General features: G+C 41.4%; 1 protein-coding gene across 4 annotated transcripts in view; it reads right to left on the bottom strand.

The window, feature by feature from the left end:
* The window catches only part of VPS13B (vacuolar protein sorting 13 homolog B), a 595475-nt gene extending 579303 nt beyond the window's left edge, over window positions 1-16172 (bottom strand). For all 4 annotated transcript variants that reach the window (XM_040972638.1, XM_040972637.1, XM_040972639.1 and 1 more), the window contains exons 1-3: window positions 15960-16172; window positions 15620-15795; window positions 206-349 (exon numbers count right to left, since the gene is read on the bottom strand). In XM_040972638.1, the coding sequence (XP_040828572.1) occupies window positions 206-349; window positions 15620-15766 (291 nt within the window). In that variant the 5' untranslated portion in view covers window positions 15767-15795; window positions 15960-16172. The remainder of the gene's footprint in view (window positions 1-205; window positions 350-15619; window positions 15796-15959) is intronic.
* Between the last annotated feature and the right edge of the window lie 7159 nt (window positions 16173-23331).

The raw sequence follows: 23331 nt of genomic DNA, 5'->3' as shown, positions 1-23331 counted from the left end.
TCCTGAATTCTGCCATGCTGCTACAGCCAGTAGGGAATGAGTAAGCGGATAAAGATTTTTCTGTAACTCTTTTAGGTGTTAATCTTTAAAATAAAGCACACATACAAGTATTAAGTAATTGCTGACATATTCTAAAATTTAAACACCAAATATTAATAACCATTAAAATTGGTCAACAGAAACAACTGGGTTCACTATTTCTTACCTGCATTCCATCTTTAAGTTTCAAAATGCATTCCATTGTATTGATGGTAATCACTACTGCTTCTGAACCCAGTTTTGTCCATGGTACATGAATCCTCAATTCATGAATATGTCCACTTAAAAACGTGAATGGTAGTTTCAGTTCCTTAAAACAAAACATGAAATAAAGTTAGTAAGTGCTTGATGTTTTTCATTCTTTTAAGACTTATTTATTGAAAGAAAGACAGAGAAACAGATCTTTGAAACACTGGTCATTCCCCAAGTCACCACAATAACCAAGTCTGGGCTAGGCCAAAAAGATAAGCCATTCAGGTCTCTCAACAGGACTCAGGGAATTTATCTTCCCCTATGTTTTCAGGTTCATTTGCAGGGAGCCAGATCAAAAGTAGAAGACCCAGGACTTAAACTAGCACTCCAATGCAGGAAGCCAGAGTCACAGGAGGGAAGCAATATACTCACACCAACTCCAGGCCCATATTTTTATCCTAATATCTATGTTCTTTCCTTAAATGAGCACAAAATTTCCAACTCCTTTTCAGAATCACTATCAAGGAGAATGAAGGGGCTGGCAGGTTAAGGGGCGTCCTAGAATGCCAGCATCCCAAACTAGAGTTGGATCGAGTTCCAGCTTCTCCACCTCTGATCCAGTTTGGAAAACGAGGAAAACGACCAAATACTCCTACACCCTCATGTGAGACCCACGTGAAGTTCAGGGCTCTTGGCTTCAACCTGGCCCAGGCCTGGCCATTGCTGTCACTTGGAAGTGAAGCAGAGGATGAGAAAAATTCTGTGTGCGTTTTTGTCCCCCTACTCTCCCTTCCATTGTCTGTAAAACTACCTTTCAAATAAAATGTTAGAACAAAAAAAAAAAAAAACTGAAAAAAATCAAGTCACTTTACAGTTAATTTAAAAAGTAGAAATTAAATGCGCAACTTATATTTAATGAATAAGTTACCTACGGTCTCTAGGCCTCAGTTTCTTACTGTGCTGCATGGAAATAATACACAATACCTGGGACTCAGGTATGGCACTTCTATGGTAATAGTGGCAGCCATCACCGCAGTGGATAATGGCAGTACTTAAATAATGTGCAATGATTTTTTAAAATCTGTACCTAAAACACATTTTGAAAATGACAATAAAATTAGCAGAACACAATTATGAGTTATGCTAGGAAGAGGTTATATAAGCAATAGGAGAATGACCTGACAAGATATGACTGATCAACATAAACATTCATATAGTTTTTCACTTAATTAAAAAATTTAACTGTGGGTAGTATTTAGCCTAGCAATTAAGACACTCACATTCTGGGCCAATGAGATGGCTCAAACACTTAATTCTCAGCCTGCAACACCAGCATCCCATATGGGTAACAGTACATGTCCAAGCTGTTCCACTTCCCATCGGATTACCTGCTAATGGCCTGGGAAAGCAATGGCGGATGGTCCAAAATCTTAAGACCCTGTACCCTCTTGGAAGACTCAGAAAAAAGCTCATGGTCCCTGGCTTCAGAGAGGTTCAGCTCCATCCATTTGGGGAGTGAACCAACAGATCGAAGAATCTGTGTCATCTCCTCTGTAAATCTGCCTTTCAAATTAAAATAGATAAATCCTTTAAAAAAAAAAATGAAAACATGCTCAACTGGAGTACCACAATTCTAGTAGAGGATGGGCTCTGAATTTCAACTTCTTGCTAACACTTTGCAAACAAGTGATGGCCCAAGCTTTTGTGGCTGTGTTTGCTATGTGAGACCTGAACTGAGTTCCTGGTTCCTGCCTTCTTCCCAGCATTTGAGAACTAGCCAAGTAAATGGAAGATCTTTGTGTCTATTTCTCAAATTAAAAAAAAATCATGTTGTACATCTACAGAAGCAATTATATACTTTCCCCACAAATTTTACTTGTTTTCTGACTGCTTCACATCATTATTAGACACAAATTTAGAAACAGAAACACAAATCTCACTTTATAATCATGCTTTACTTTCAGTTACAGTTCTTGTTACACCAAAGAATAAAATTCTACATGCATCACATCTCTAGTTATTTGTGAAAGTTAATACAGATACTGATTATTCAATCTTTTCAGCCCATCTAGTTTAGCAACATAATAATACAAGTAGAGCTAACTAAACAGTACTGCAAGGTGGTGATGATCATAATTCTGCAGCCTACCAACATGGATTTTAAATCCTATCTGCCATCTATGAATTCAATGACCCAGTACCTCAATTTCATCATTTGTACTTTAGTTTCATTTTCTGTAAAATTTAGAAAATTTCAAGGATTAAATCAACTCAATTATACAAAATGTTCAGAATGGCTTCCTCACAACGAAATTCTAGATGTTAAATGTTACTTCAGTTACAAGCACATGAGCCTAATTTGTCTAATCCATTTGTTTAAAGTAAATATTTTACTACATTAATTTTAAAGATGCAATGATTTCTGCAAATGGTTTTCAGCTTATAGGAATGATTCATACCTGCAACCAAAGCAATACATACTATGTACCGACTATGTAGCAGGCACTATCTAATCACCTTACTTGCATACAATTATCTAAGAACACAGAATATTCTCATTTGATAATAAAGAATCTGAGGCAAGAAAGATCAAGTAAGCTGCCAAAAATCTATCATTTGGGAGAGCCAAGAATACAAACTGAGAAAATGATGTTGAGCCCTTGTCCCTAACCTCTATTACACTGCCTCTATATTTCCATTACAAGAACCACACGGTTTCTACAAGCAAAGGATCTACTGGGACAAGGAGCAAATGACATGTATACTTTTATGCAACAATGATGCATTTTCAGAATAACTGTAAGCACTGCCTTCCCAGATCCTAGCTCTGGATTGATCCAGCCCCAATCTAGCAGAGCAAAGCCCCTTGCCAGTAAACCAGAAAATGTGAGATCTCTGTCCACTCACCTGAGTGTGTGTCTCTGCTTGCAAATGCAGTGGGTTTGTTTAAAAGGTACGTTTTTATTTGGAAGGCAAAGTTACATACAGCAAGAGGCATCTTACATCCAAATAGCCTCAATGATAAAGCCGAGCCCATCGGAAGCCAGGGATGAGGAGCTTCTTCCTGGTCTCCCACATGGGTACAGGGGCCCACGGACGTGAGTTGCCCCTACTGCTTTCCCAGGCTAAGCCTTGGCTCCAGTCTTCCACCCCAGCCCAGGGCTACTCCAAGCACAGAGATAGGAACCAGCAGCTGAAATCTCCAGCACATCTGTATGGCATGAACCATCTTGTCATAATTTTTTTAATTATGTAGTTTTTCAGAAGTATAACATATCAAATACATCACTAAACTCAAAATAAGCTATTACAAAATATTCTAACATAGTGCAAGCATGTTAGTACAGTGAGTTAAGCTGCCACCTGTGATGCTACCAGCATGCCTTATGCGCACTGGTTCAAGTCCCAAATGCTCCACTCCTGATCCAGCTTTGATAATGTGCCTGTAAAGGCACTAGAAGATGCTCCTAGTGCTTGGGCCACCACCTCCCACATAGAGACCTGTATAGAGCTCCTTGGCTCCTGGCATTGGCCTGGGCTAACCCAGCCTTTTTGGAAATAAATCAGCAGATGGTAGAAACACTTTTTTTCTCCCTCCCCTTCCCGACTGCCTCTGCCTCTCAAATGTTATAAAATCTAACACGAAGGTTAGGCATTTGACGCAGAGGTAAAGCTGCTGCTCAGGACACCTGCATCTCCTATAGAAGTACCTAATAGAGATCCACTTCTCCAATTCCAGTCCAGCTTCCTGCTATCGTGGCAGCTGGTAAGAACCTGGATGGAGTTTCATGATCTAGGCTTCACCCTGAATCGGTCCTATTGTAGGCATTTGCACAATAAACCAGCAGATGGAATCTCTCTCTGCATTTCAAATAAAAATGTACTAAAATATTCTGACATGGAAAAAGTAGAAAATTAAAAAACAAATTCAAGTGTCAATAAAAGGTAAAGTAGACAAATGGGACTACAACTTAACTTCTACATAGTAAAAGAAGCTATCAGAGTGAAAGGCAACCTATGAAAAGGAAATAAATTTGCAAAACACATTTTTGCTAAAGTATTAGTATCTAGGACACATAAAGAGCTCCCATGTTAAACAGCAATTTTAACAAAGGACTTCTACAGATAGTTTTCCAAAATACACATCTGGCCAAAAAGTATATGAAAAGATACTCAACATCACTAGTCAATGAAAAATACAAATCAAAACCACAATAACACATCTTCTTATACCAGTTAGGATAACTACTATAATTTTTAATTGGGATAGGCTGGGTTAGACCAAATACATGCTGGCATGAGCAAAAACCAGGGCTGTGGTAGGTCTGAAGGGGGTTACTGAGAGTCAGTCTGAATAGGTCATGGCACCTGCTGGTTTGCATAAAGATTGGGCCTGTGGCAGGCTGGGCTGGGCTAAGCCACAGCACCCATCATCAGTTCATGTGAGAGAGATTGTGCTGGGGGTGAAACTAACCAAGCATCTGCACCCACGTGTATGGGTGTTGGCTGAACCCAGCCTCATCCTGCACTAGCTGGTGCACACAAGAGTGAAGTCTGAGATCACCCCAGGCAAGGTTTCTTAGGGACTCCAACTGGATCGCTGGACTCAAACCCAAGACACAAGGAAAATTACATAGATATATGGTCCAATCTTGCAATGCATGTATTGGGACTGTGTCTGCACAGCTGCTGATGCCAGTGCAGGGGACAACTATGCCCAGATGTAAAAGTGGGACACGATAGCCAGCTCAGCTAGCCCAGCAGAGGACATCAAGAGCCTGTCAGAGGATGGAAAGAATAACAGGTTGGACAGTTCTCCTGGCCAAGCTTTGCAGCAGGTAACTATGAATCTGTGTTAAGATTTGTCTCAGCCCTGGTGCACTGAGTCCAACAGCATGTCATAACTATCAAAATCACTTGGGTATCCTCAGAACATTCTTCTCCATATCAAGGTCTCTGGAGTATCAAATGTCCCACATCCTCGAGTGCTGTGTAGTTTGAAAGGAAGACCCTCTCTCCTTCCCACTCTACGCACACAGAAAGAAAAAGAACACCCACCTTCCTCCATCCCTGGACACTCCCCACTCTAATCTGAGGCCCACATGGGCATGCATACTCCAACTATGTGAATGATGCTAAAAACTTAAAATTTTAAGATTTTATTAGCCAGAATAAGAAATGTGAGTCCTTATGCTGTCTTAGTTGGAAAGTAAAATGGTAACACTATTACATAAAACAGTAAGATGGTTCCTCAAAAATTCAAAAGCAGAAATACCAAAGGACAGCAACCTCACTCCTGAATACGCAAAAGAATCAACAAGATTTTAAAAGATGCACACACTCAGTTGTAGAGCAGCATTTTCACAAGTCAGTCATGTCCTGCATTTCAATGAAGTCTACAAAAAGTTCATGAATAGCATGAAAAAACTAAGTATCCTTTGAATCAAAATAAGTACTTTTAATTCCATTTTCCATTGACCTCTTGAAGTATCCTAGTCTTCACAGCAAGTACCAAAACAGCACAGCAACCCAAATCTCACAAGGAGACCCAGAGAAGGAGTGCCCAACAGAGCCTTGAGAGAACCTCACATGCATCTCCACAGTGGCCTGGAAAGCTGAATGCAGGAGCAAAACTGCTCAAGACAACACAGGGAGCTCGAGCTACATTCCTGATTTTTAGGAAGCCTCTGGAACCAAAAACACTTTTCTAAAGACTCAGATTCTCACAATTCCCTGACTTTGAAATCATGATGCAGTACCTGTATATATCCCATGCCAAAAAATAGAAGTATACTAACAGAAAAGTTTAAATGTTCTCTAATAAATCACTAGCTTATGACTAAACTACAGTAACATAGGGCAATCTCTAGGAATCTCTAGGAAACCAGGAATAAAATATAAAGTTTTTTTTTAATTGAGCAATGAAAGAGGGCATATATATAATATATACCTCAAAGCTAGGCCAGGCAGGTCAATAACCAATAGACAAACAGGAGCAGCAACCATCCTTTAGGGTTGAGGAAATATGAACCCGGAGTTGCTGTATTATCTAACGCATCCAATTTTCAAAAAAAAAATAAAATGCACGAAGTATACAAAGGAAGTGTTTAATAAAAACTATCCGAAGAACTTACTAAAGACTTCAAAACTATCATACTCAAAAAAAATGAAACAATAACTAAATGAACAGATAGCAGTAGTAATTTAGCAAATAGAAAATATTACTGAAAAAACAACATTACAGGAAGAACCAAATTGAGATTTTGGAGTTGAAAATAATAAATGAAATGAAAATGTCACTAGAACGATTCAACAGCAAATTAGAATTGGCAAAAGAAAATCAGCAAATTCAGACTCATGTCAAGTCCAAATGTTTAAGCCAGACACAAAAAAATAACTTGCTAAACACGAGGAAACACTAAGTGGATCAACTGCTAACTTCTGATTATAAACTATAAAGGTAAGAAAACTATGGAACAACATCAAATTATAAAAAAAACATTTATCAACCAAGAATTATATATTCAGCAAAACTATGCTTCACCACTGAGGATTAGTAAAAAAATAACTGATAAATGGCAGAATAGTAAAGGAGCTTCTGATTGAAAAGTAACACTAGGTAATAAAGATTTATCGGAAAGTCAGATATCCAGATAGGATGAGAGACAGAGAGGAAGATCCTCCGTCCAATGATTCACTCCCCAAGTGAGCACAACGGCTGATGCTATGCCAATCCAAAGCCAGGATCCAGGAACTTCTTCCGGGTATCCCACATTGGGTGCAGGATCCCAAGGCTTTGGGCCGTCCTCAACTGCTTTCCCAGGCCACAAGCAGGGAGCTGGATGGGAAGTGGAGCTGCTGAGATTAGAACCGGCACCCATATGGGATCCTGGCACATTCAAGGCGAGGATTTTAGCCGCTAGGCCATGCCACCGGGCCCAACACTAGGTAATAAAATCAAATCCACACAAAGCAAAAGGTATCAATAAAGGTAATTATGTAGGTTATTATAAAAGTGTAGTATAAATATTTTTTCCTTCCGATTTGAAAGGCAATTATAAAATAGTAAAAACTGCACTATTGAACTTGGTACATAAACACAGAATGTATTTGACAACAGTACAAAGGAGAAGAAGAAACAGCTACAGTTATAGGTAATATTTATATCCTCAATTGCTTGGTAGTAAATCACATGCATTTTCTAATCTTTTGAACAAACACTAAGAAAATGGCTCAAGATAATTTGAAAACAAAGGAATTAAAATAGAACACCACAAAATACCTACTTAACAAGATAAAGGATTTCAGAGGAATTTTTTTAAAATGAGACATAGAAAGTAACAGACTAAAGGAAATCCAAGCACATAAATAAAAACAAGTGTAAATGAATTACGTCTCAACAATCCCCAAAAAAATGCCAAAGATTGTCAAACTAGTTTTTTGAAAAAACAAAATGTAAATCATTAGTTATCCTCAGGAGTGGCCCTTTAGATTTGAAAAATGGGAAAAGATATCACGCAAACAGTAACCACAAAAAGCTAACATGATTCCTACTAAATCTATTTAGACAAAACAGATAAGAAAAATAAGTTACTAAAGACAAAATAAAACAAAACAACAGTGGAGATTTCAATATCTTGAACAGCTTACAATAATGGATAAAACTAAACAGAAAATCAGCAAGAACACAGAACTTAATAGTAACACCAATTAGTCCTGACATTTATAGACCTTCAACTTAATTTTTTTTTTGCGGTCATTGAATGAACAAAAATATATCTCAAGTTATGGAACGCAGCTAAAGAAATTTACAGCTGTAAATACCTATACTGAAAGATATACTTCAAATCAATACCCAAATTTGCACCTTAAGAGTGGGACATTAAGGACAAACTAAACCCAATATCAGCAAACAGGACAATAGTTTGAAAAGCAGAGAGGAAGCACTGTTGAACTGTTAGAACACTAAGAAATGGTAAAAAATACTATCTGGAAATGAATTCTACTAACCAAATACATGTTCTCTAAGTTCCTGAAATCATAGCGTTAGAAAATATATAATTGGGGGCCAGGTTTCTGTGAGACATTTAATCTGCCAACCATAATACTTGCATCACAATTCAAGCCCCAGCTGCTACACTTCCGATTCAGCTACCTGTAAAATGCCTGCAAAAGCAGAGATGCCCGAGTACTTGAACACCCGCCACCTATATGTGGGAGACCCAGATGGAGTTCCTGGTTTCTGGTTTCAGATTGGCCCAACCTTAGCTGTTGTGACCACTTAGGAATTCAATCAATGGATAGAAGACCTTCCCCTCCTCCCATCTGTCTCTGTCACTTGGCTTTTCAAATTTATAAAATGAACCTTTAAAATACATAGTTTAAAAGATCTTAAAACAGAAGAAAATCAGGGGGCCTGGGCAAATGTTAGGCTTAGCAGGTTAGATGCAAGTAAAATGCCCACCGCCCAAAGTACCTAGATATTATGCCCAGATCTTCTCTCGACTCAATACTTCCAATTCAAACTCTTACAACCATCAGTAATGAAACAGGCAGTTGAGTCCCTGGCTCCCATGTGGAGACTTGGATTGAGCTACTGGATTCACTCAGAGCATGTGGGAAGTGAATAAACAAACAGGAGTAGTTATCTCATTCTACTTATCTGATGCATGACTAGTTTTAAAAGAATGTATTTCAAAGTGATATTTTCGAAGTATATTTAACAATGAAGTATCACAACACTAAATTTGCATGTCCTCAGTAACACAACCTTAAGACACAGAAAGTGAACAACACACAGAAAGTGAATACTAATAAACCTTAAAAAAAAAAAATTAGGGGTCAGTGTGGTAGCTCAACAGGCTGGGCCCTCTGCCTGCAAGAGCTGGCATTTCATACAGAATCCAGTTCCTGCTGTAGCTGCCCCATTTCCCAGCCTGCCCCCTGTCTGAAAGCAGCAGAGGGCAGCCAAATCCTTGGAACCCTGCACCCACTTGAGAGATGAAGAAGCTCCTGGCTGTGGATCAGCTCAGCTCTGTCTTTGCGGCTATTTGGGGAGTGAACCATTTGCAGAAAGACTTTCTTTCCTTCTCTCTGTAATATCTACCGTTCAAAAAGTAAATCTTCACAAAAATTTTGTAACCATTTAGAGAAGCAATTTTTATCAGCATCAGGTAAATATTTTACTCTTTTGCAAACAATACAATCTTACATCCTAAGTACTCAAGTCTGCCATTTTCATGCAAAAACAATCACAGACAATAAGGAACCAACTAAGGGTAGCCGTGTTCAAAAACAAAATACAAAAAAAATGCATTTATAACAGACCTGGCCAGTTTGCTGAGCTCTAGTTTTTCAGGGAAAAGAAACTCTTTGAAAAGCAAAACTCGGCAATATTAACAAGAAAGTCTAAAGATCCTGTGTCTCTTAAGTCATAATTCACAACTTTCCAACATGATGCACTGATTCCATTATTAATTTTACTGTAAACATTAACACAAAGCTACAATCAAAAGAGTAACAGCAATGTAATGTAACTCGTAAGAGCATACACCACACCAACAGGACAGTATTCCAGGAACAAAAAAAAATGCTCTTATCTAGGCCAAATGATGTTCAACAAGTATACCAACACCATTCAGTATGGAAAGGATAGTCTTCAACAAACAGAGAATGTCTACATGCAAGAGAGAGATTCAACACCTACCTTATATCACACACGAAAATTTGATCAAACATATCTAGCATAACTCACAATAGTTGAGATATGAAATCAACCTAAATGTCCATCAGCAAACAATGGGATATAGAAAATGTGACACATAAACCATGGAATATTACTCAGCCATAAAAGGAATGAAACTGTCATTCGCAACAAAATGGAAACAGAAACCACCATGAAATAAGCCAGTCTCAAAAATGCAAATACATGTGTTTTCTGATCTGTGACAGCTAATATGAATTATATATAGAGAAAGAATGAAGTGGTCACTCTGGGATATCATTACCATTTTTAGACATGTTCACATTCCAGTGGCACTGTGATATTTTACATGTTGAATATTACAATCAGTGGTGAATTAAGCCTGTGAATATAGAATGGATTAAAATTGGACCCAGCAATGATAGCCTAACAGTTAAAAGTCCTTGCCTTGCACATGCCAGGATTCCATATGGGCACCAGTGCTAATCCTGGTGGCCCCGCTTTCCATCCAGCTCCCTGTTCGCTGCCTGGGAAAGCAATCAAGGACAGCCCAAAGCCTTGGGACCCTGCACCCATGTGAGAGACCCAGAAGACACTCCCGGCTTCAGATCGGCACAGCTCCAGCCACTGCGGCCACTTGAGGAGTGAATCAGCAGATGCAAGATTTTGCTCTGTCTCTCCTGACTTTACAAAAAATATTTTTTAAAAGGATTAAAATTATGTCCTTGCAAAAACTGACAAGGAGAGAGGAGGTACGAAGATCAAAAGGACAGCAGAGGAGTAAACGAAGTGGGGTCATCTGGGAACTATACATATGGAATGCACAAAATGTTCTCTATATTAATAAAAAATTTTTAAATAGAAATTAAAGATACAGCCACCTGTTCTGTACTTAACAAATTAATCCTCTACCCTTCAAACATTAGCATATCATATGGGCAGCGGTTCATGGGAACCGATTCTAGCTCCAGCTGTTCCACTTCCCATCTGTCTGCCTGCTTGTGATCCGGGAAACCAACGGAGGACAGTCCAAGGCCTTGAGACCCTGTACCCATATGGGAGACTCAAAAGAGGCTCCTGGCTCTAGATTGCCTCAGCTCCAGACATTGCAACCACTCCAGGAGTAAACCAGTAGACAGAAGATCATCCTGTCTTCCCTTCTCTATGTAAATCAGCCTTTCCAATAAAAATCTTTAAAGAAATTGAAGATCTAAGCCTTGTACAGAAAGGTAGAAAATCATTACTATTTGTGGACATCGCAGTGTACATAGGTAATCCAAACCTACCAAAACATGTTAAACAAGTTAGAAACCCAAGTATTGCTTGATCAACACAGGCCTAACTACAGAAGACTAGAAAATTGTACCTCAATAAAATTATAACCTTCTGTTCACAAAGATACTTTGAAGAGAGTAAAATAAGCCATCAACTGAGCCATAATTTGGTAAGGAACTTACACTTCAATAAGAGAAAACCCAATTTCTTGCATTAGTCACGGCTGTTGAGGTCATGTGCAAATTGAACCAGCATACGGACAACCTGACTCTGTCTCACTCGCTACAACTCTCACATTTCAAAAAATAAATCTTCGGGCCCAGTGCAATGGCTTGATTGTCTAATCTTCCCTCTTCAAGCACCAGGATCCCAGTTGGGCAGTAGTTCGTGTCCCAGCTGCTCGCCTCCCATCTAGTTCTTGCTGTTGACCTGGCAGAACAGCAGAGGATGGCCCAAAGCCTTGGGACCCTGAGCCCAAGTGGGAGATCCAGAAAGGCTCCTGGCTCTAGATCGGCTCAGCTCCAGCCATTGTGCCTATTTGGGTAATGAGCCAGCAGAAGAACTATCTTTGTATCTCCTTCTAACTTTGCCTTTCCAACAAGAATAAATATTTAAATTTTAAAAATCCAAGCATGGTACAGAAAGGTAAAAAATTGTCACTAATTGTATATAACATGATACAGATAATCCAAGAAAGACCCCTGGCTCCTGCATTGATTCAGTTCAGCTCCAGCCATTGCAGCCATTTAGGCAGTGAACTAAGAGGTGGAGAAGCAGGCCTGGTGGCGTGGCCTAGCAGCTTAAGTCCTCACCTGGAAAACACCGAGATCCCATACAGGCACCAGTTCTAATCCCAGCAGCTCCACTTCCCATCCAGCTCCCTGCTTGTAGCCTGGGAAAGCAGTCGAGGATGGCCCAAAGCCTTGGGAACCTGCACCTGCAACTGCGTGGGAGACACGGAAGAGCTCCTGGCTTTCAGATTGGCGAAGCGCCGGCCATTGCACTCACTTGGGGAGTGAATTATTGGACGGAAGATCTTTCTCCATCTCTCCTCTTCTATATAGATCTGACTTTGCAATAAAAATAAATCTTTAAAAAGAAGGTGGAGGATCTTTCTGTCTCTCCTTTTCAATGTAAATCCAATCTGCTTTTCTAATACTTCTTTTTTAATTGGGTGTGAGGGAACCACTGCTATGACATAGTCAGTTAAACCACCACCTGCAGTGCCAGCTTCTCATTCGCAGCATTTCAAGTTCTAGCTACTTCACTTCTGATCCAGCTCCTTGCTAATACAGCTGGAAAGCAGTGGAAGACGGCCCAAGCACTTGGGTTCCTGCACACACATGGAAGAACTGGAACAATCTCCTGGTTCTTGGCTTTGGCCTGGCCCAGCCCAAGCCATTTTGGGAGTGAACCAGTGGATAAGATGTCTCTCGATCTCAGTCTCTCTCCCTTTAAAAATTTTATTTTTAAGGCAAAATTACAAAAAAAGGGTGGGCCCAACGGCGTGGCCTATGGCTAAGGTCCTCGCCTTGATTACACCGCAATCCCATATGGTCGCTGGTTCTAATCCTGGTAGCTCCACTTCCTCTCAATCGCTCCTCCTCTCTGTATATCTGACTTTGTAATAAAGATAAAATAAATCTTTAAAAATAAATACAGGCAAAAGATTTAAGTTACAAATGAGAGCATTCAATTGATCAATAAGCTTCTAGAGGGCCCGGCGTGGTGGCACAAGTGGTTAAGGTCCTCGCCTTGCACGCCCCGGGATCCCACATGGGCGCCGGTTCTAATCCCGGTGGCCCCACTTCCCTTCCAGCTCTCTGCCTGTGGCCTGGGAAAGCAGTTGAGGACGGCCCAGAGCTTTGGGACCCTGCACCCACGTGGGAGACCTGGAAGAGCCTCCTGGCTTCGGATCGGCATAGCACCGGCCATTGCGCTCACTTGGGGAGTGAATCATCGGACGGAAGATCTTCCTCTCTGTCTCTCCTCTCCGTATATCCGCCTTTCCAATAAAAAAATAATAAAAATAAATCTTAAAAAAAAAATAAGCTTCTAGAAAAATGTGAATTTTTCCAGAAATACAAACTGAAATTACAATGAGCTGTAACTACACACTAACCAGAGGCTAAAATTAAAATAACAAACATACCAAAAGGAGGCAAAAATGTAAAGTAACTAGAACTTATGCACTATTGGTGAGCTTGTACACTGGTATTGTCAAAGAATTTTGCCAGTATCTTTAAGATTTATTTTTATTTTTATTCTTACTGAAAGGCAGATATACAGAAAGGGGATACATAAAGATCTTCCATCTGCTGGCTCACTCCAAGTGGCCACAATGGTCAGAGCTGAGTCAATCTGGAGCCAGGAGCTTCTTCAGGGTCTCCCAGGCAAGTGCAGTGTCCCAAGGCCTCAGGCCAACCTCCACGGTTTTCCCAGGTCACAGCAGGGAGCTGGATGGGAAGTGAAGCACCTGGGATATAAACAGGTGCCCATATGGAATCCCCGTAGATACAAGGTGGGGCGTTGGCCCAATGTGACTGCCAAGTGGCTATTTTTTTTTTAAACCATTATTTACTTCATGTTACTTGAAAGGAAGAGAACGTGTCAGAGAAATCCTTCATCTGCTGCTTCACTCTCCCACAATAGCCGAGGCAGGAAATGACTTCAACTACTAAACACCTACTCCCAAGGTTTATACTTCTAGTTATAATGAATTGTTTATGAATATTCTTTTACATGTATTTTAATGGGCATAAGTAATAATTTTCTCAGGAAGTTACATAAGAGGTAGGCATCTTTAGCTTTCATAGAAAATGCCAGAGAGGGCACATGAGACACAGCAGTTCAATTACCACTTGGGACACTTGCATGCCATAGCACAGTGTCTGTAACATCCACAAAAGGGCAGGGTAAACCAGGAGCCCAGAACTCCATCCTCATCTCACATGAACACCATCATCTACTGTATGAACAAGTCAAGGTCATTAATAGGGGAATAAGTAAGTAAATTGTCGATTTTTTAAAAAGGTTGATTTATTAGCATTTGAAAGGCAAAGTGAGAAAGGGAAAGAACAGATCTTTCTACTGGTCTACCCCACCAGATGCTCACAATGTGCAGGAATGGGCCAGGCTGAGGCCAAGAGCTAGGAACTTCACCTGTGTCTCCCACAAGGGGGGAAGAAACCAGAACACCTGAGCTATCATCGGCTGCCTCCAAGAACAGTTCCATCAACAGGATGCTGGATCCCAACCAACCAGTCAGGACATGAACCGGCCCTTACTGTCCCACAACGCCATCTGAACTGTGACTCTTCACAGGGCAACACAAAAGGCAAGCTAATTTTCATCCAACATAGGTTAATCTCAAGCTGTTAGCCAAGTGAATGCCAGAAGCTCTACACAAGTGATTTCAATGCACTACAGGCTCAAGAACAAGTCATGCTGATCTACGCTGCCAGAAGTCAGATTAGTCATCATCTCTTTACAAGCAGGTGTTTAATTACAGTGGTTATCTTCAGAAAAATATTGTCTCCATCTAGATAGCAGTTGCACAGGTGTATACACATCTACAAACTGCATTGTTATATTCAGGATCTGTGTTAACTTAGGGTAAAATCAAATTATTAAGGCAGCAACTAACCTTGGAGAGAGAATGGGAAAGGCTCTAAGAATACTCAATGTTAACTCCAGATCCATCAGTCATAGAGAAGGAACGCGAATAGAACTCAAGACCACTGGTAACAATGACCTTCAGGTTAAGTTCCCCCTTTCATCTCCTAAAACGTCAAGCTTCTGAGCTTCCACAGGTATATTCCCTCCTTAATAGTTAGAATTACTTAACATCTGTTTCTAATAAAGGTACTAAATAAATGAAATTCAAAGTAATGGCTCATTTGTATCAGACTGTTTCCATGTTAGAAACTAAAAAGCAATTAGAGAAATGTCCAGTTTTACTGCCATTCTTCAATACTCTAAGGATGGCAACAATATCCTTCCCTCCGAAAGACACAGAACTTTCCACAAGAGTTGCCCTTGCTCTCTTTCAGACCCTTCCACTGTGCCCCAAACAGAAGACATAAACGTTTCATCCTCCACCTTCACACATGCCTTCGCCAATGATCCTGGGCATATTCGGTGACCCTGGAGAATGGAGGCTGAACAATTCCGACAAGAAACAATAAAACTGAGTCCTTTTCACCCAGGAAACCTTTGCAGTGCCTACTGTAATAAAACATCTCTTAAAACTCTTGAAAGCTAGTCTAGTTTCCGGGTCCCCCAGAAGACACTAGCAGGTGGAAAATTATCAAATCACTCTATTCCAATACAAAGCCAAAGACAAGGAGACGGATTCCAACTCCAACAGATTAAAAGTATAGCCCGTCAAGGCCAACGAACACAGCTTACCTGTTCCAGCACATCTAACTTTAATTCGAGCTTGCTTAGCACCACATCTCCGCCCCATAGTGAAAGCTGCAGATCGGACGGCTTCAAGTTCTTGATGTAGCGATTCACATAGCTCAGGAGAATCGGAGTGACATAGGACTCCAGCATATTTTAAGGCTGGGAGTCAAAGCCAGAAGCTGAAGGGAGGACAGAAAAGTTAGCCGTCAGCGGTGAGGCGAAGCAGGAAAAACCCAATCTGCTGCTCTTACTCCAAGCGGTCTCCAGACGGCAGAGCCACGACTCCCTCACTAGAACAACCACCCTCACCTGGCCCGCAGAGGGGAGGGAGGAGGCTGCAGACCTCTGGCAAGCAGGTGCTCCGGGGCTGGGAGAAGGCGAGGTATTCTCCCGTGTGGGTGCCGCGGCCACCCCGCCAGGCCCTCGCCTCCCGGAACCTGGCCAGAACTACCAAGGCAGAAACACAGCTTCGCTAGAGCCAGGCCCGCATGGGCCGCCGCCTCCGCACTCCCCGTTCCGCTGACATCCACGCCGAAGACGACCAGGGCCTCCTTCCACTACCTCGTACCTGGACCCGCCCCTGGCGGCAGAGCGGCACCGCTCCCCGGCCCGCGCCACTTCCGGGTGTGCGGCGCGCGGTGCTCAAAACAAACTGTCCCTCCACCGCCACCGCCCGACCTCGCCGCCCAAGTGGGCTCCCTCAGCCTGAGGAAGACACTCGACGCATTCTCCCGGAGAAGCCTGGCGCTCCTCTAATCCTGGGCACCGGTTTCCCGGATAACGCAAAGCTCTGCGAAATGCCCGGTGTAATGGGGGGAGGACCGGTAAAGTGGAGACACCACTGACCCGGAAGTGGCGTTCCGAAGAAGGGAGTGACCGGGGCTTGGAAGGGGCCCGCCTGGTCAGGTCAGGGTGGGACGGTTCCGAGGCGGAAGGGTTCCTGGAGCTTGTTTGTCTTGAGGACTGGAAGGATTCGGAGGAGAAACCTGGGTTCCGTGGCGGTAGGCCGCGCAGGTGGGGAGATCCAAGGTTTACTTGCGGGAGGGAGCGGGGATGAAAAGCCAGGTTGGGCGGACCAGCGCCTGAGCCTGCCCTTATAAACCCTACTTGGAGCTAACTTGGCCTTAGCTCTTTCACGTGCATTAACTCTCACACCGTGGGGAAATATTCCCCGTTAACTGATGGGCGGCGGAGGAGAAGGTGGTGGAGCAGAAAAGCACGGAAATTATCAAAATCAGGATCCTGGACACGGGGGCAGGGATAAAAACGCCGACAAGAAATGAATTCCGTTCTGGGTGTAAAATATTCTGGCAAACTAACGAGGTCAAACTCCAACACCTGACACAGGGCTTAAAACTGTCACAGACATGAGTTTTGACGTTTTTGTTTTTACTCTCATTTCTTCGCAAAAGGTTTTTTCTTTTTTATTTTTCTTATTGATTTCTTTATTGCCATATGGATCTGCAATAGCATCGTTTCCTTCAAGAAGGGTTTTGATTTTCATCACTTTAGCGACACATTAGTCATTCTGTAGCATGTTATTTAACTTCAAGCTGCTGTAAGTTTACTCTTTTTCTTCCTGTTGTAAGTTTTCTTTTCTGGCTTTTTATTTAAGCGAATGTATAGTAAAAGTATAACAGACTGTCATATCCGGGTGTGAAGACAGTATGCATCCCTACATCCAAATTAAAGATAAACTCCCAATGAAACTTAAGTATATCCTGACAACAGGACACTGAAATCTCTACCATTGTCCATACCTGCAATGTCAGGATACACTTAAATAGCGAAATGATGAATTTATGACTGTTCTTGAAGGACCATACATTGTAATAAGGGGAAATCAGTTAGGGGAGGGGAAATCTCAGAGCCTGTGCAACTATCATAAAATAATTTTTTTTAAAAAAGCATAGGGGGCCCGGCGCGGTGGCGCAGTGGTTAAGGTCGTCACCTTGCACACCCGGGATCCCATATGGTTCTAATCCCGCCAGCCCCGCTTCCCATCCAGCTCCCTGCCTGTGGCCTGGGAAAGCAGTCGAGGACGGCCCAAAGCTTTGGGACCCTGCACCCGCGTGGGAGACCTGGAAGAAGCTCCTGGCTTCAGACTGGCTCAGCTCCAGCTGTTGCGGCCGCCTGGGGTCTTCCTCTCTGTCTCTCCTCTCTGTATATCCGCCTTTCCAATAAAAATTAAAAATAAAAATAACAAGTAGCATAGGGCATGCTCCCTAATTTTTAGCTCACTTTTTCTAACTCCTGAAGAGGAATATCACTAAATTTCTAAACACCTTTCATTCTTACAAAACTATTAAGGGGCAGGGGGACGTGATAGCCTAGCGGCTAAAGTCTTTGCCTTGAATGCCCAGGATCCCATATGGGCCCCAGTTTCCCATGCAGCTCCCTGCTTGTGGCCTGGGAAGGCAGTGCAGAAAGACCCAAAGCCTTGGGACCTTGCACTCACCTGGGAAACCCAGAAGAGGCTCTGGGCTCCTGGTTTTGGATCGCTCAGCTCCGGGCCACATGGCCGCTTGGGGAGTGAACCATCAGACGGAAGATCTTCCTCTCTGTCTCTCCTCCTCTCTGTATATCTGCCTTTCCAATAAAAAAAAAAATAATAAATCTTTTTTTAAAAAGAGAGGTGGGGGATGCCTAAAGTTCTTTCCTAAAATTTAAAAGGACAGTTTCTTGAAAGCTCTTCAGTATCAGCAGTAAAAAAAAAAAAAAGAGGCTTACATGGGGACACTCAGGTGCCTCAATTTATTTTGTTACTGAAAATAATGAACTATGTTTTATCTGCTACCACCCCCATAAAAGCAGCAGCTAATTCAGAGCAGCTGTTTCCTCAGAAAAAGCCTTGATGTATAACTCAAATAATTTGGGTCGTATAAAGACCTGCTAAGTTAACCAAATAAATTTTTAGTTATCTGTTTCACTTGAAAAGCAAAGAGATTATAGCCTGACTAAAAGGACTTAAGAAAGAAAATGGTTCCAATAATTACTTGTACACTCTTGGTTGATGTCAGGACCTTGCCATTTTTCTAAAGGAAAGGCCTTGTTTTACAGTGCAACAACCTACTAAGTGAATATACTATATTAAGGAATGAGTCAGGTATTTAAAATGGGGGGGGGGGGGAATGTTATCAAGGTGTCAAAACTATATAGAATATCAAACTATTTTTTTTGTTGTTGTAATATGCCATTTTTGTCTTGGAGCCAAATAAAATTGCTGAATGTCTGATCTGGGAAAATTCTCTGGGCATTGATTTTTTTGTTCCTAAGTATCAAAAATTAGTGACTTCCAACCTGTGTTCTCTAGTGCCCTGCTTTATAAGCAGTTCAGTTCCTTTTCACTAATGTTTCATTGCTCATGTTTTTGAAAATCTCAAATGGGCAGCCTTTCTAGTACCTTAGTAAGATCTTAAATCTTCTGTAGAAAACTTGTGAGTTGGTTTTGCTGACAGTAGTACATATCCATATGTGTGTACTGAGAATGGTTTTCACAAAATAATACTTAAACTAAGCCCATTAAGTTTCTAACCTAAATTGTTTTTGAGTCACTAATGGTTTGTAGCCTAGTTTGAAAACCATTGAACCAAATTACAGATTTGTCAACATTAATGACTCTGAAAATATAACAATAAGAAAAATATAAGGCACCAAATAAGTATATCATTATCATAAATATAAAGACATTTACACATGGCATTCCGATAAATGCATTGTACTGTGATAACTATTATATATTTAAAACTAGTTTTTTTAAATTTCCCTTTGGGGCAAAAGACATTTGGCATAGTGCTTGCCATGCCAGTTGGGACACCACTGTCCTCTATGGGAATTCCTACATTTCAATTCCAGCTCAACTCCAGAGTGTAGCTTCCTGCTAATGCACACATGGGAGGCAGCATGGCTCAGTGGTTAGCTTCCTGCCACCTACGTGAGAGACATGCAGAGAGTTCCTGACCCACAGCGTGGCCTGGCCATTGTAGGCTTTGGGGAATTTAAACAGTGGATAGATCTCAATAGACAGATAGTAGGTAAGAGTGTGTGTTTGTGCACCTTTCAAATGACTGGATAAATTTTTTTTTAATTCATTTGAACATTGAATACTAGATAGTCACTCAAGAGAGGGAGAAATAAACGGGAAGAAAATACAGTGTCTGGGCCCGGAGCGGTGGCGCAAGTGGTTAAAGGTCCTCACCTTCACGCCCGGGATCCCATATGGGCGCCGGTTCTAATCCCGGCAGCCCCGCTTCCCTTCCAGCTCCCTGCTTGTGGCCTGGGAAAGCAGCTGAGGACGGCCCAAAGCTTTGGGAACCTGCACCCGCGTGGGAGACCCAGAAGTGGCTCCTGGCTTCGGATCGGCATAGTATCGGCCATTGCGCTCACTTGGGGAGTGAATCATCGGACGGAAGATCTTCCTCTCTGTCTCTCCTCTCTGTATATCCGCCTTTCCAATGAAAAAATAATAAAAATAAATCTTTAAAAAAAAAAGAAAATACAGTGTCCTTCAGTTAGACAGAAGTTCTCTGCAAAGTTGGTTGAGAGGTGGGTATATGACCAAGCAATTCAGGCATCAGTTAGGACTCCGATGTCTCACGTTAGAGTACCTGGGTTTCCAGCTTCCCATTAATACAGACCCTAGGAGGAAGCCATGATAGCTCAAGTGATTGGGTTCCTGCCACCAGCAGCAAACACTTGGATTGACTTCCTAACTCTTGTCTTTGCCACCTGCCCCCTGCCATTTCCCAGCTGTTGTGGACATTTAGGGAGTGAACTAACAGATGGGAACCTGCTCTCTTTCTCACCATCCATAATATCAAATGAACAGGAAAAAAATTTCATAGCAAAGGCATATTACAAAAACTGCATGGATTTCAAAATTCTTATGTAACAAAAAGAACAACTTTTAGTTCCATTTTTAATTGTTCTAATTTTTTTTTATTCTGTTATCAATTGGTTCTTCTAAAAGGTGGGGAGGACAGATGGGCATTTGACACAGCAGTTAAGATGCCCACATCCCATATTGCAGTGCCCAAGCTCAATTCCTGGCTCTCTCGCTAATCCCAGCTTCCTTGGAAGGCAGCAGTTGATATCAGGTAGTTGGCTCTTTGCCATCCACGCAGATTTAGTTGCTAGCTTCTGCCTGGCCCAGTCCCAGCTGAAATAAACCAACAGATGGACAAGCTCCCTTTTTCAAATAGATTTTTAAGTATTTTGAATAAAATGGGGGAAAAAAAATCATAGGAATTGAGTATATGGATATGTTTTATGTATGTAAAATATTTGATTCAAAAACTGGATAGAATAGCAATTCTTTACATAACACTGAGGAATCATGTGTTGTTTTGCTTATCTTCATTTGGACTGAAATTTAAGAAACAAGCTGTGATCTTGAAGAGTTTTAAGGATTTTTGTTTTTCTATTTTACTCAGCTCATTAGTAATGACACTAGTGTAGAGAACAGAATGGTGCCCCCTTCAAAAAAAAAACACAAATATATGTGCACATCCTGATAATCTTCAGAACCTATGTATTAATTTTTTCATTACTATAACCACATGAGACAGCAAATTTACAAAAAAAAAAAAAAAAAGTTTTTTTGGAGTTCACAGTCTGAGATCAGATGGGCCCCATTGGTTCAGCCTCTGGAGATAGTGTTTTTGCTGGCCTAATCCTCACATGGACACAAACTAACACATGGCAAGAAGGAGCAGGCATGTATAACTACATCTACATGGTACCTTGTAAAAACCACCAGGAGTTACTTATGTGAGTTCCAGCCTAAACATTCCAGTTTCATTCAATCACTTCCCAAAGGATTCACCTCTAAATACTATCATTGAACTAAAATCCACTCTCTTGGGATTACCAACATAAGAACTTAGAGACCAAACTGGACATTTGATGAATATTTAACATCCAAACTAATATCCAAACCATAGCAACCTATGAAGCAGAAGATTAAATATTGCCTTATAAGGCAAGATGTGTGGTTAAGAGTTTAAATAGGGAGTTGGCGTAGCCTGCAATGCCAGTATCCTTGATGGACATAAATTCCTGTCCTGGCTCCTCTACCTTCAATTCAACTCACTTCTAATGTGCCTTAGAAAACAGCAAAAGATGGCATGAGTGCTACCTAAGCACCTCCCTGCACCTACATGGGAGATTTGAATGAAGTGCCTGACCTCCAGCTTTGGCCTGTGTCTGCTCTGCTTATTCTTATCACTTGGGGAGTGACTCAGCAAATAGAAAAGCTTTCTCTGTAACTAACCTCCAATTAATAAATAAATCTTTAAAAATTTAAAGTATTACTCTGGAATGCTCAGGTGGGCTTTAAATCTAGTACAAATGTGTTTATAACATTGAGGGAAAGGAAAATAACAAGAAGAGGTAGCCTTGCAACTGTGCAGACAGCCTGGAGTGGGGTAACTAAGTCAAGGAATGCCAGAATTGTCAGAAACTGAAGAGGCAAAGTAGATTCTCCCCTAAAACTTCCTGAAGCAGTGCAACTGGTTACCACTTGAATGTGAATTTCTATACCTCTAAGACTACCAGAGTAAGGTCCCAATACTTAAGCCAACCAGGTTAGAGTAACCTTGTGCAGTAGCCATAGGGAACCAACACTAGGGGTCAGAGTGGCAGGGGAGAAATTCTTCATATTACAAGAAAATTCTACCTAATCTAGAACATGAGCAAAGATTCTTATCTTGATATACTAAAGACAGAAACCAAATGGTGACTCTTACAAGGACAATCTGTATCTATCTCTATTATATCAGAGTGGTGAGATAAATAGTAGAAACATTGCTTTACCTGAGTTGGACCCAATAGTTCAGGAAGCAAACCGGGGAAGCAGGTGCAGTATGATGAAATGTTACAGGAAATCTAGTTAGGGGGACAAGACTCCAATTTCTTAAGCAACATCAGAACATCTTTTTCTGCATGTTTCCTTGCTGGTTGTAATGACTTCAAAATCTGTCCACAGATTTCCTTAAGATATCTATTTCAGAGAGTGCAGCTTAATGTCTACCCACTCCCTTTGAGTAGGGGTTGCACTTATTGATTCTCTTTCCTAACTAATGCAGTATGACTGCGTGACTTCCAGAATTAGGACATGAAAGGCACTGTGGCTTCCTTCGCATTCTTTCATTTGGATTATTTCCAGTGAGAGAAACAAGCTGCCATGTCATGAGGATGCTCATGCCGTACTATGGACAAGTCCAGGGGATAAAAAACAGGCTTCCTGCCAAGAGCAAGGAAGGGACCTGGAGTCAGAGTTTGTGTTTCACTCATTTCTGATAGAAATTGAAAGGAAGTCAAACTTAAACCCTGACCAGGTTCAATCACAGGGAGACATAGCTCGTGGAGAGGGGTCCCACTAACTGGCTCTCAGGTTCAGATTGAACAGGGTTTTGTTTGGTTGGTTTGTTTGCTTGTTTGTTTTTCAGGTTGGGGAGTCATAGCCATGCCTCTCTTGTGCTCTGGCTTATTGTCTCCCTTGGCACACACACGATTCAATTTTCATGAAACTCAGTGTCCTGTGCAGTAGTGGCACTCCTCTTGCACAGGATGTACCGAAAAAGGCAGTGTTGCACATTACCACCTCTCCTAGAATCATGTATCCATTGTACTAGGCTATGTGGGCATGCACACAAGTTGGGAAAACCCCTTGGGAGCTGAAGAGTGTCTTCTGCAGTTTCAAGTGTAAGGGTTTC

The sequence above is a fragment of the Ochotona curzoniae genome, unplaced genomic scaffold (assembly GCF_017591425.1).
Source record: "Ochotona curzoniae isolate NIBS_2020 unplaced genomic scaffold, NIBS_Ocur_1.0 contig_2318, whole genome shotgun sequence".
NCBI classification, from domain to species: domain Eukaryota; kingdom Metazoa; phylum Chordata; class Mammalia; order Lagomorpha; family Ochotonidae; genus Ochotona; species Ochotona curzoniae.
The sequence above is the reverse complement of the archived record's forward strand: the minus strand, read 5'-3'. Positions and strand labels throughout refer to the sequence as shown.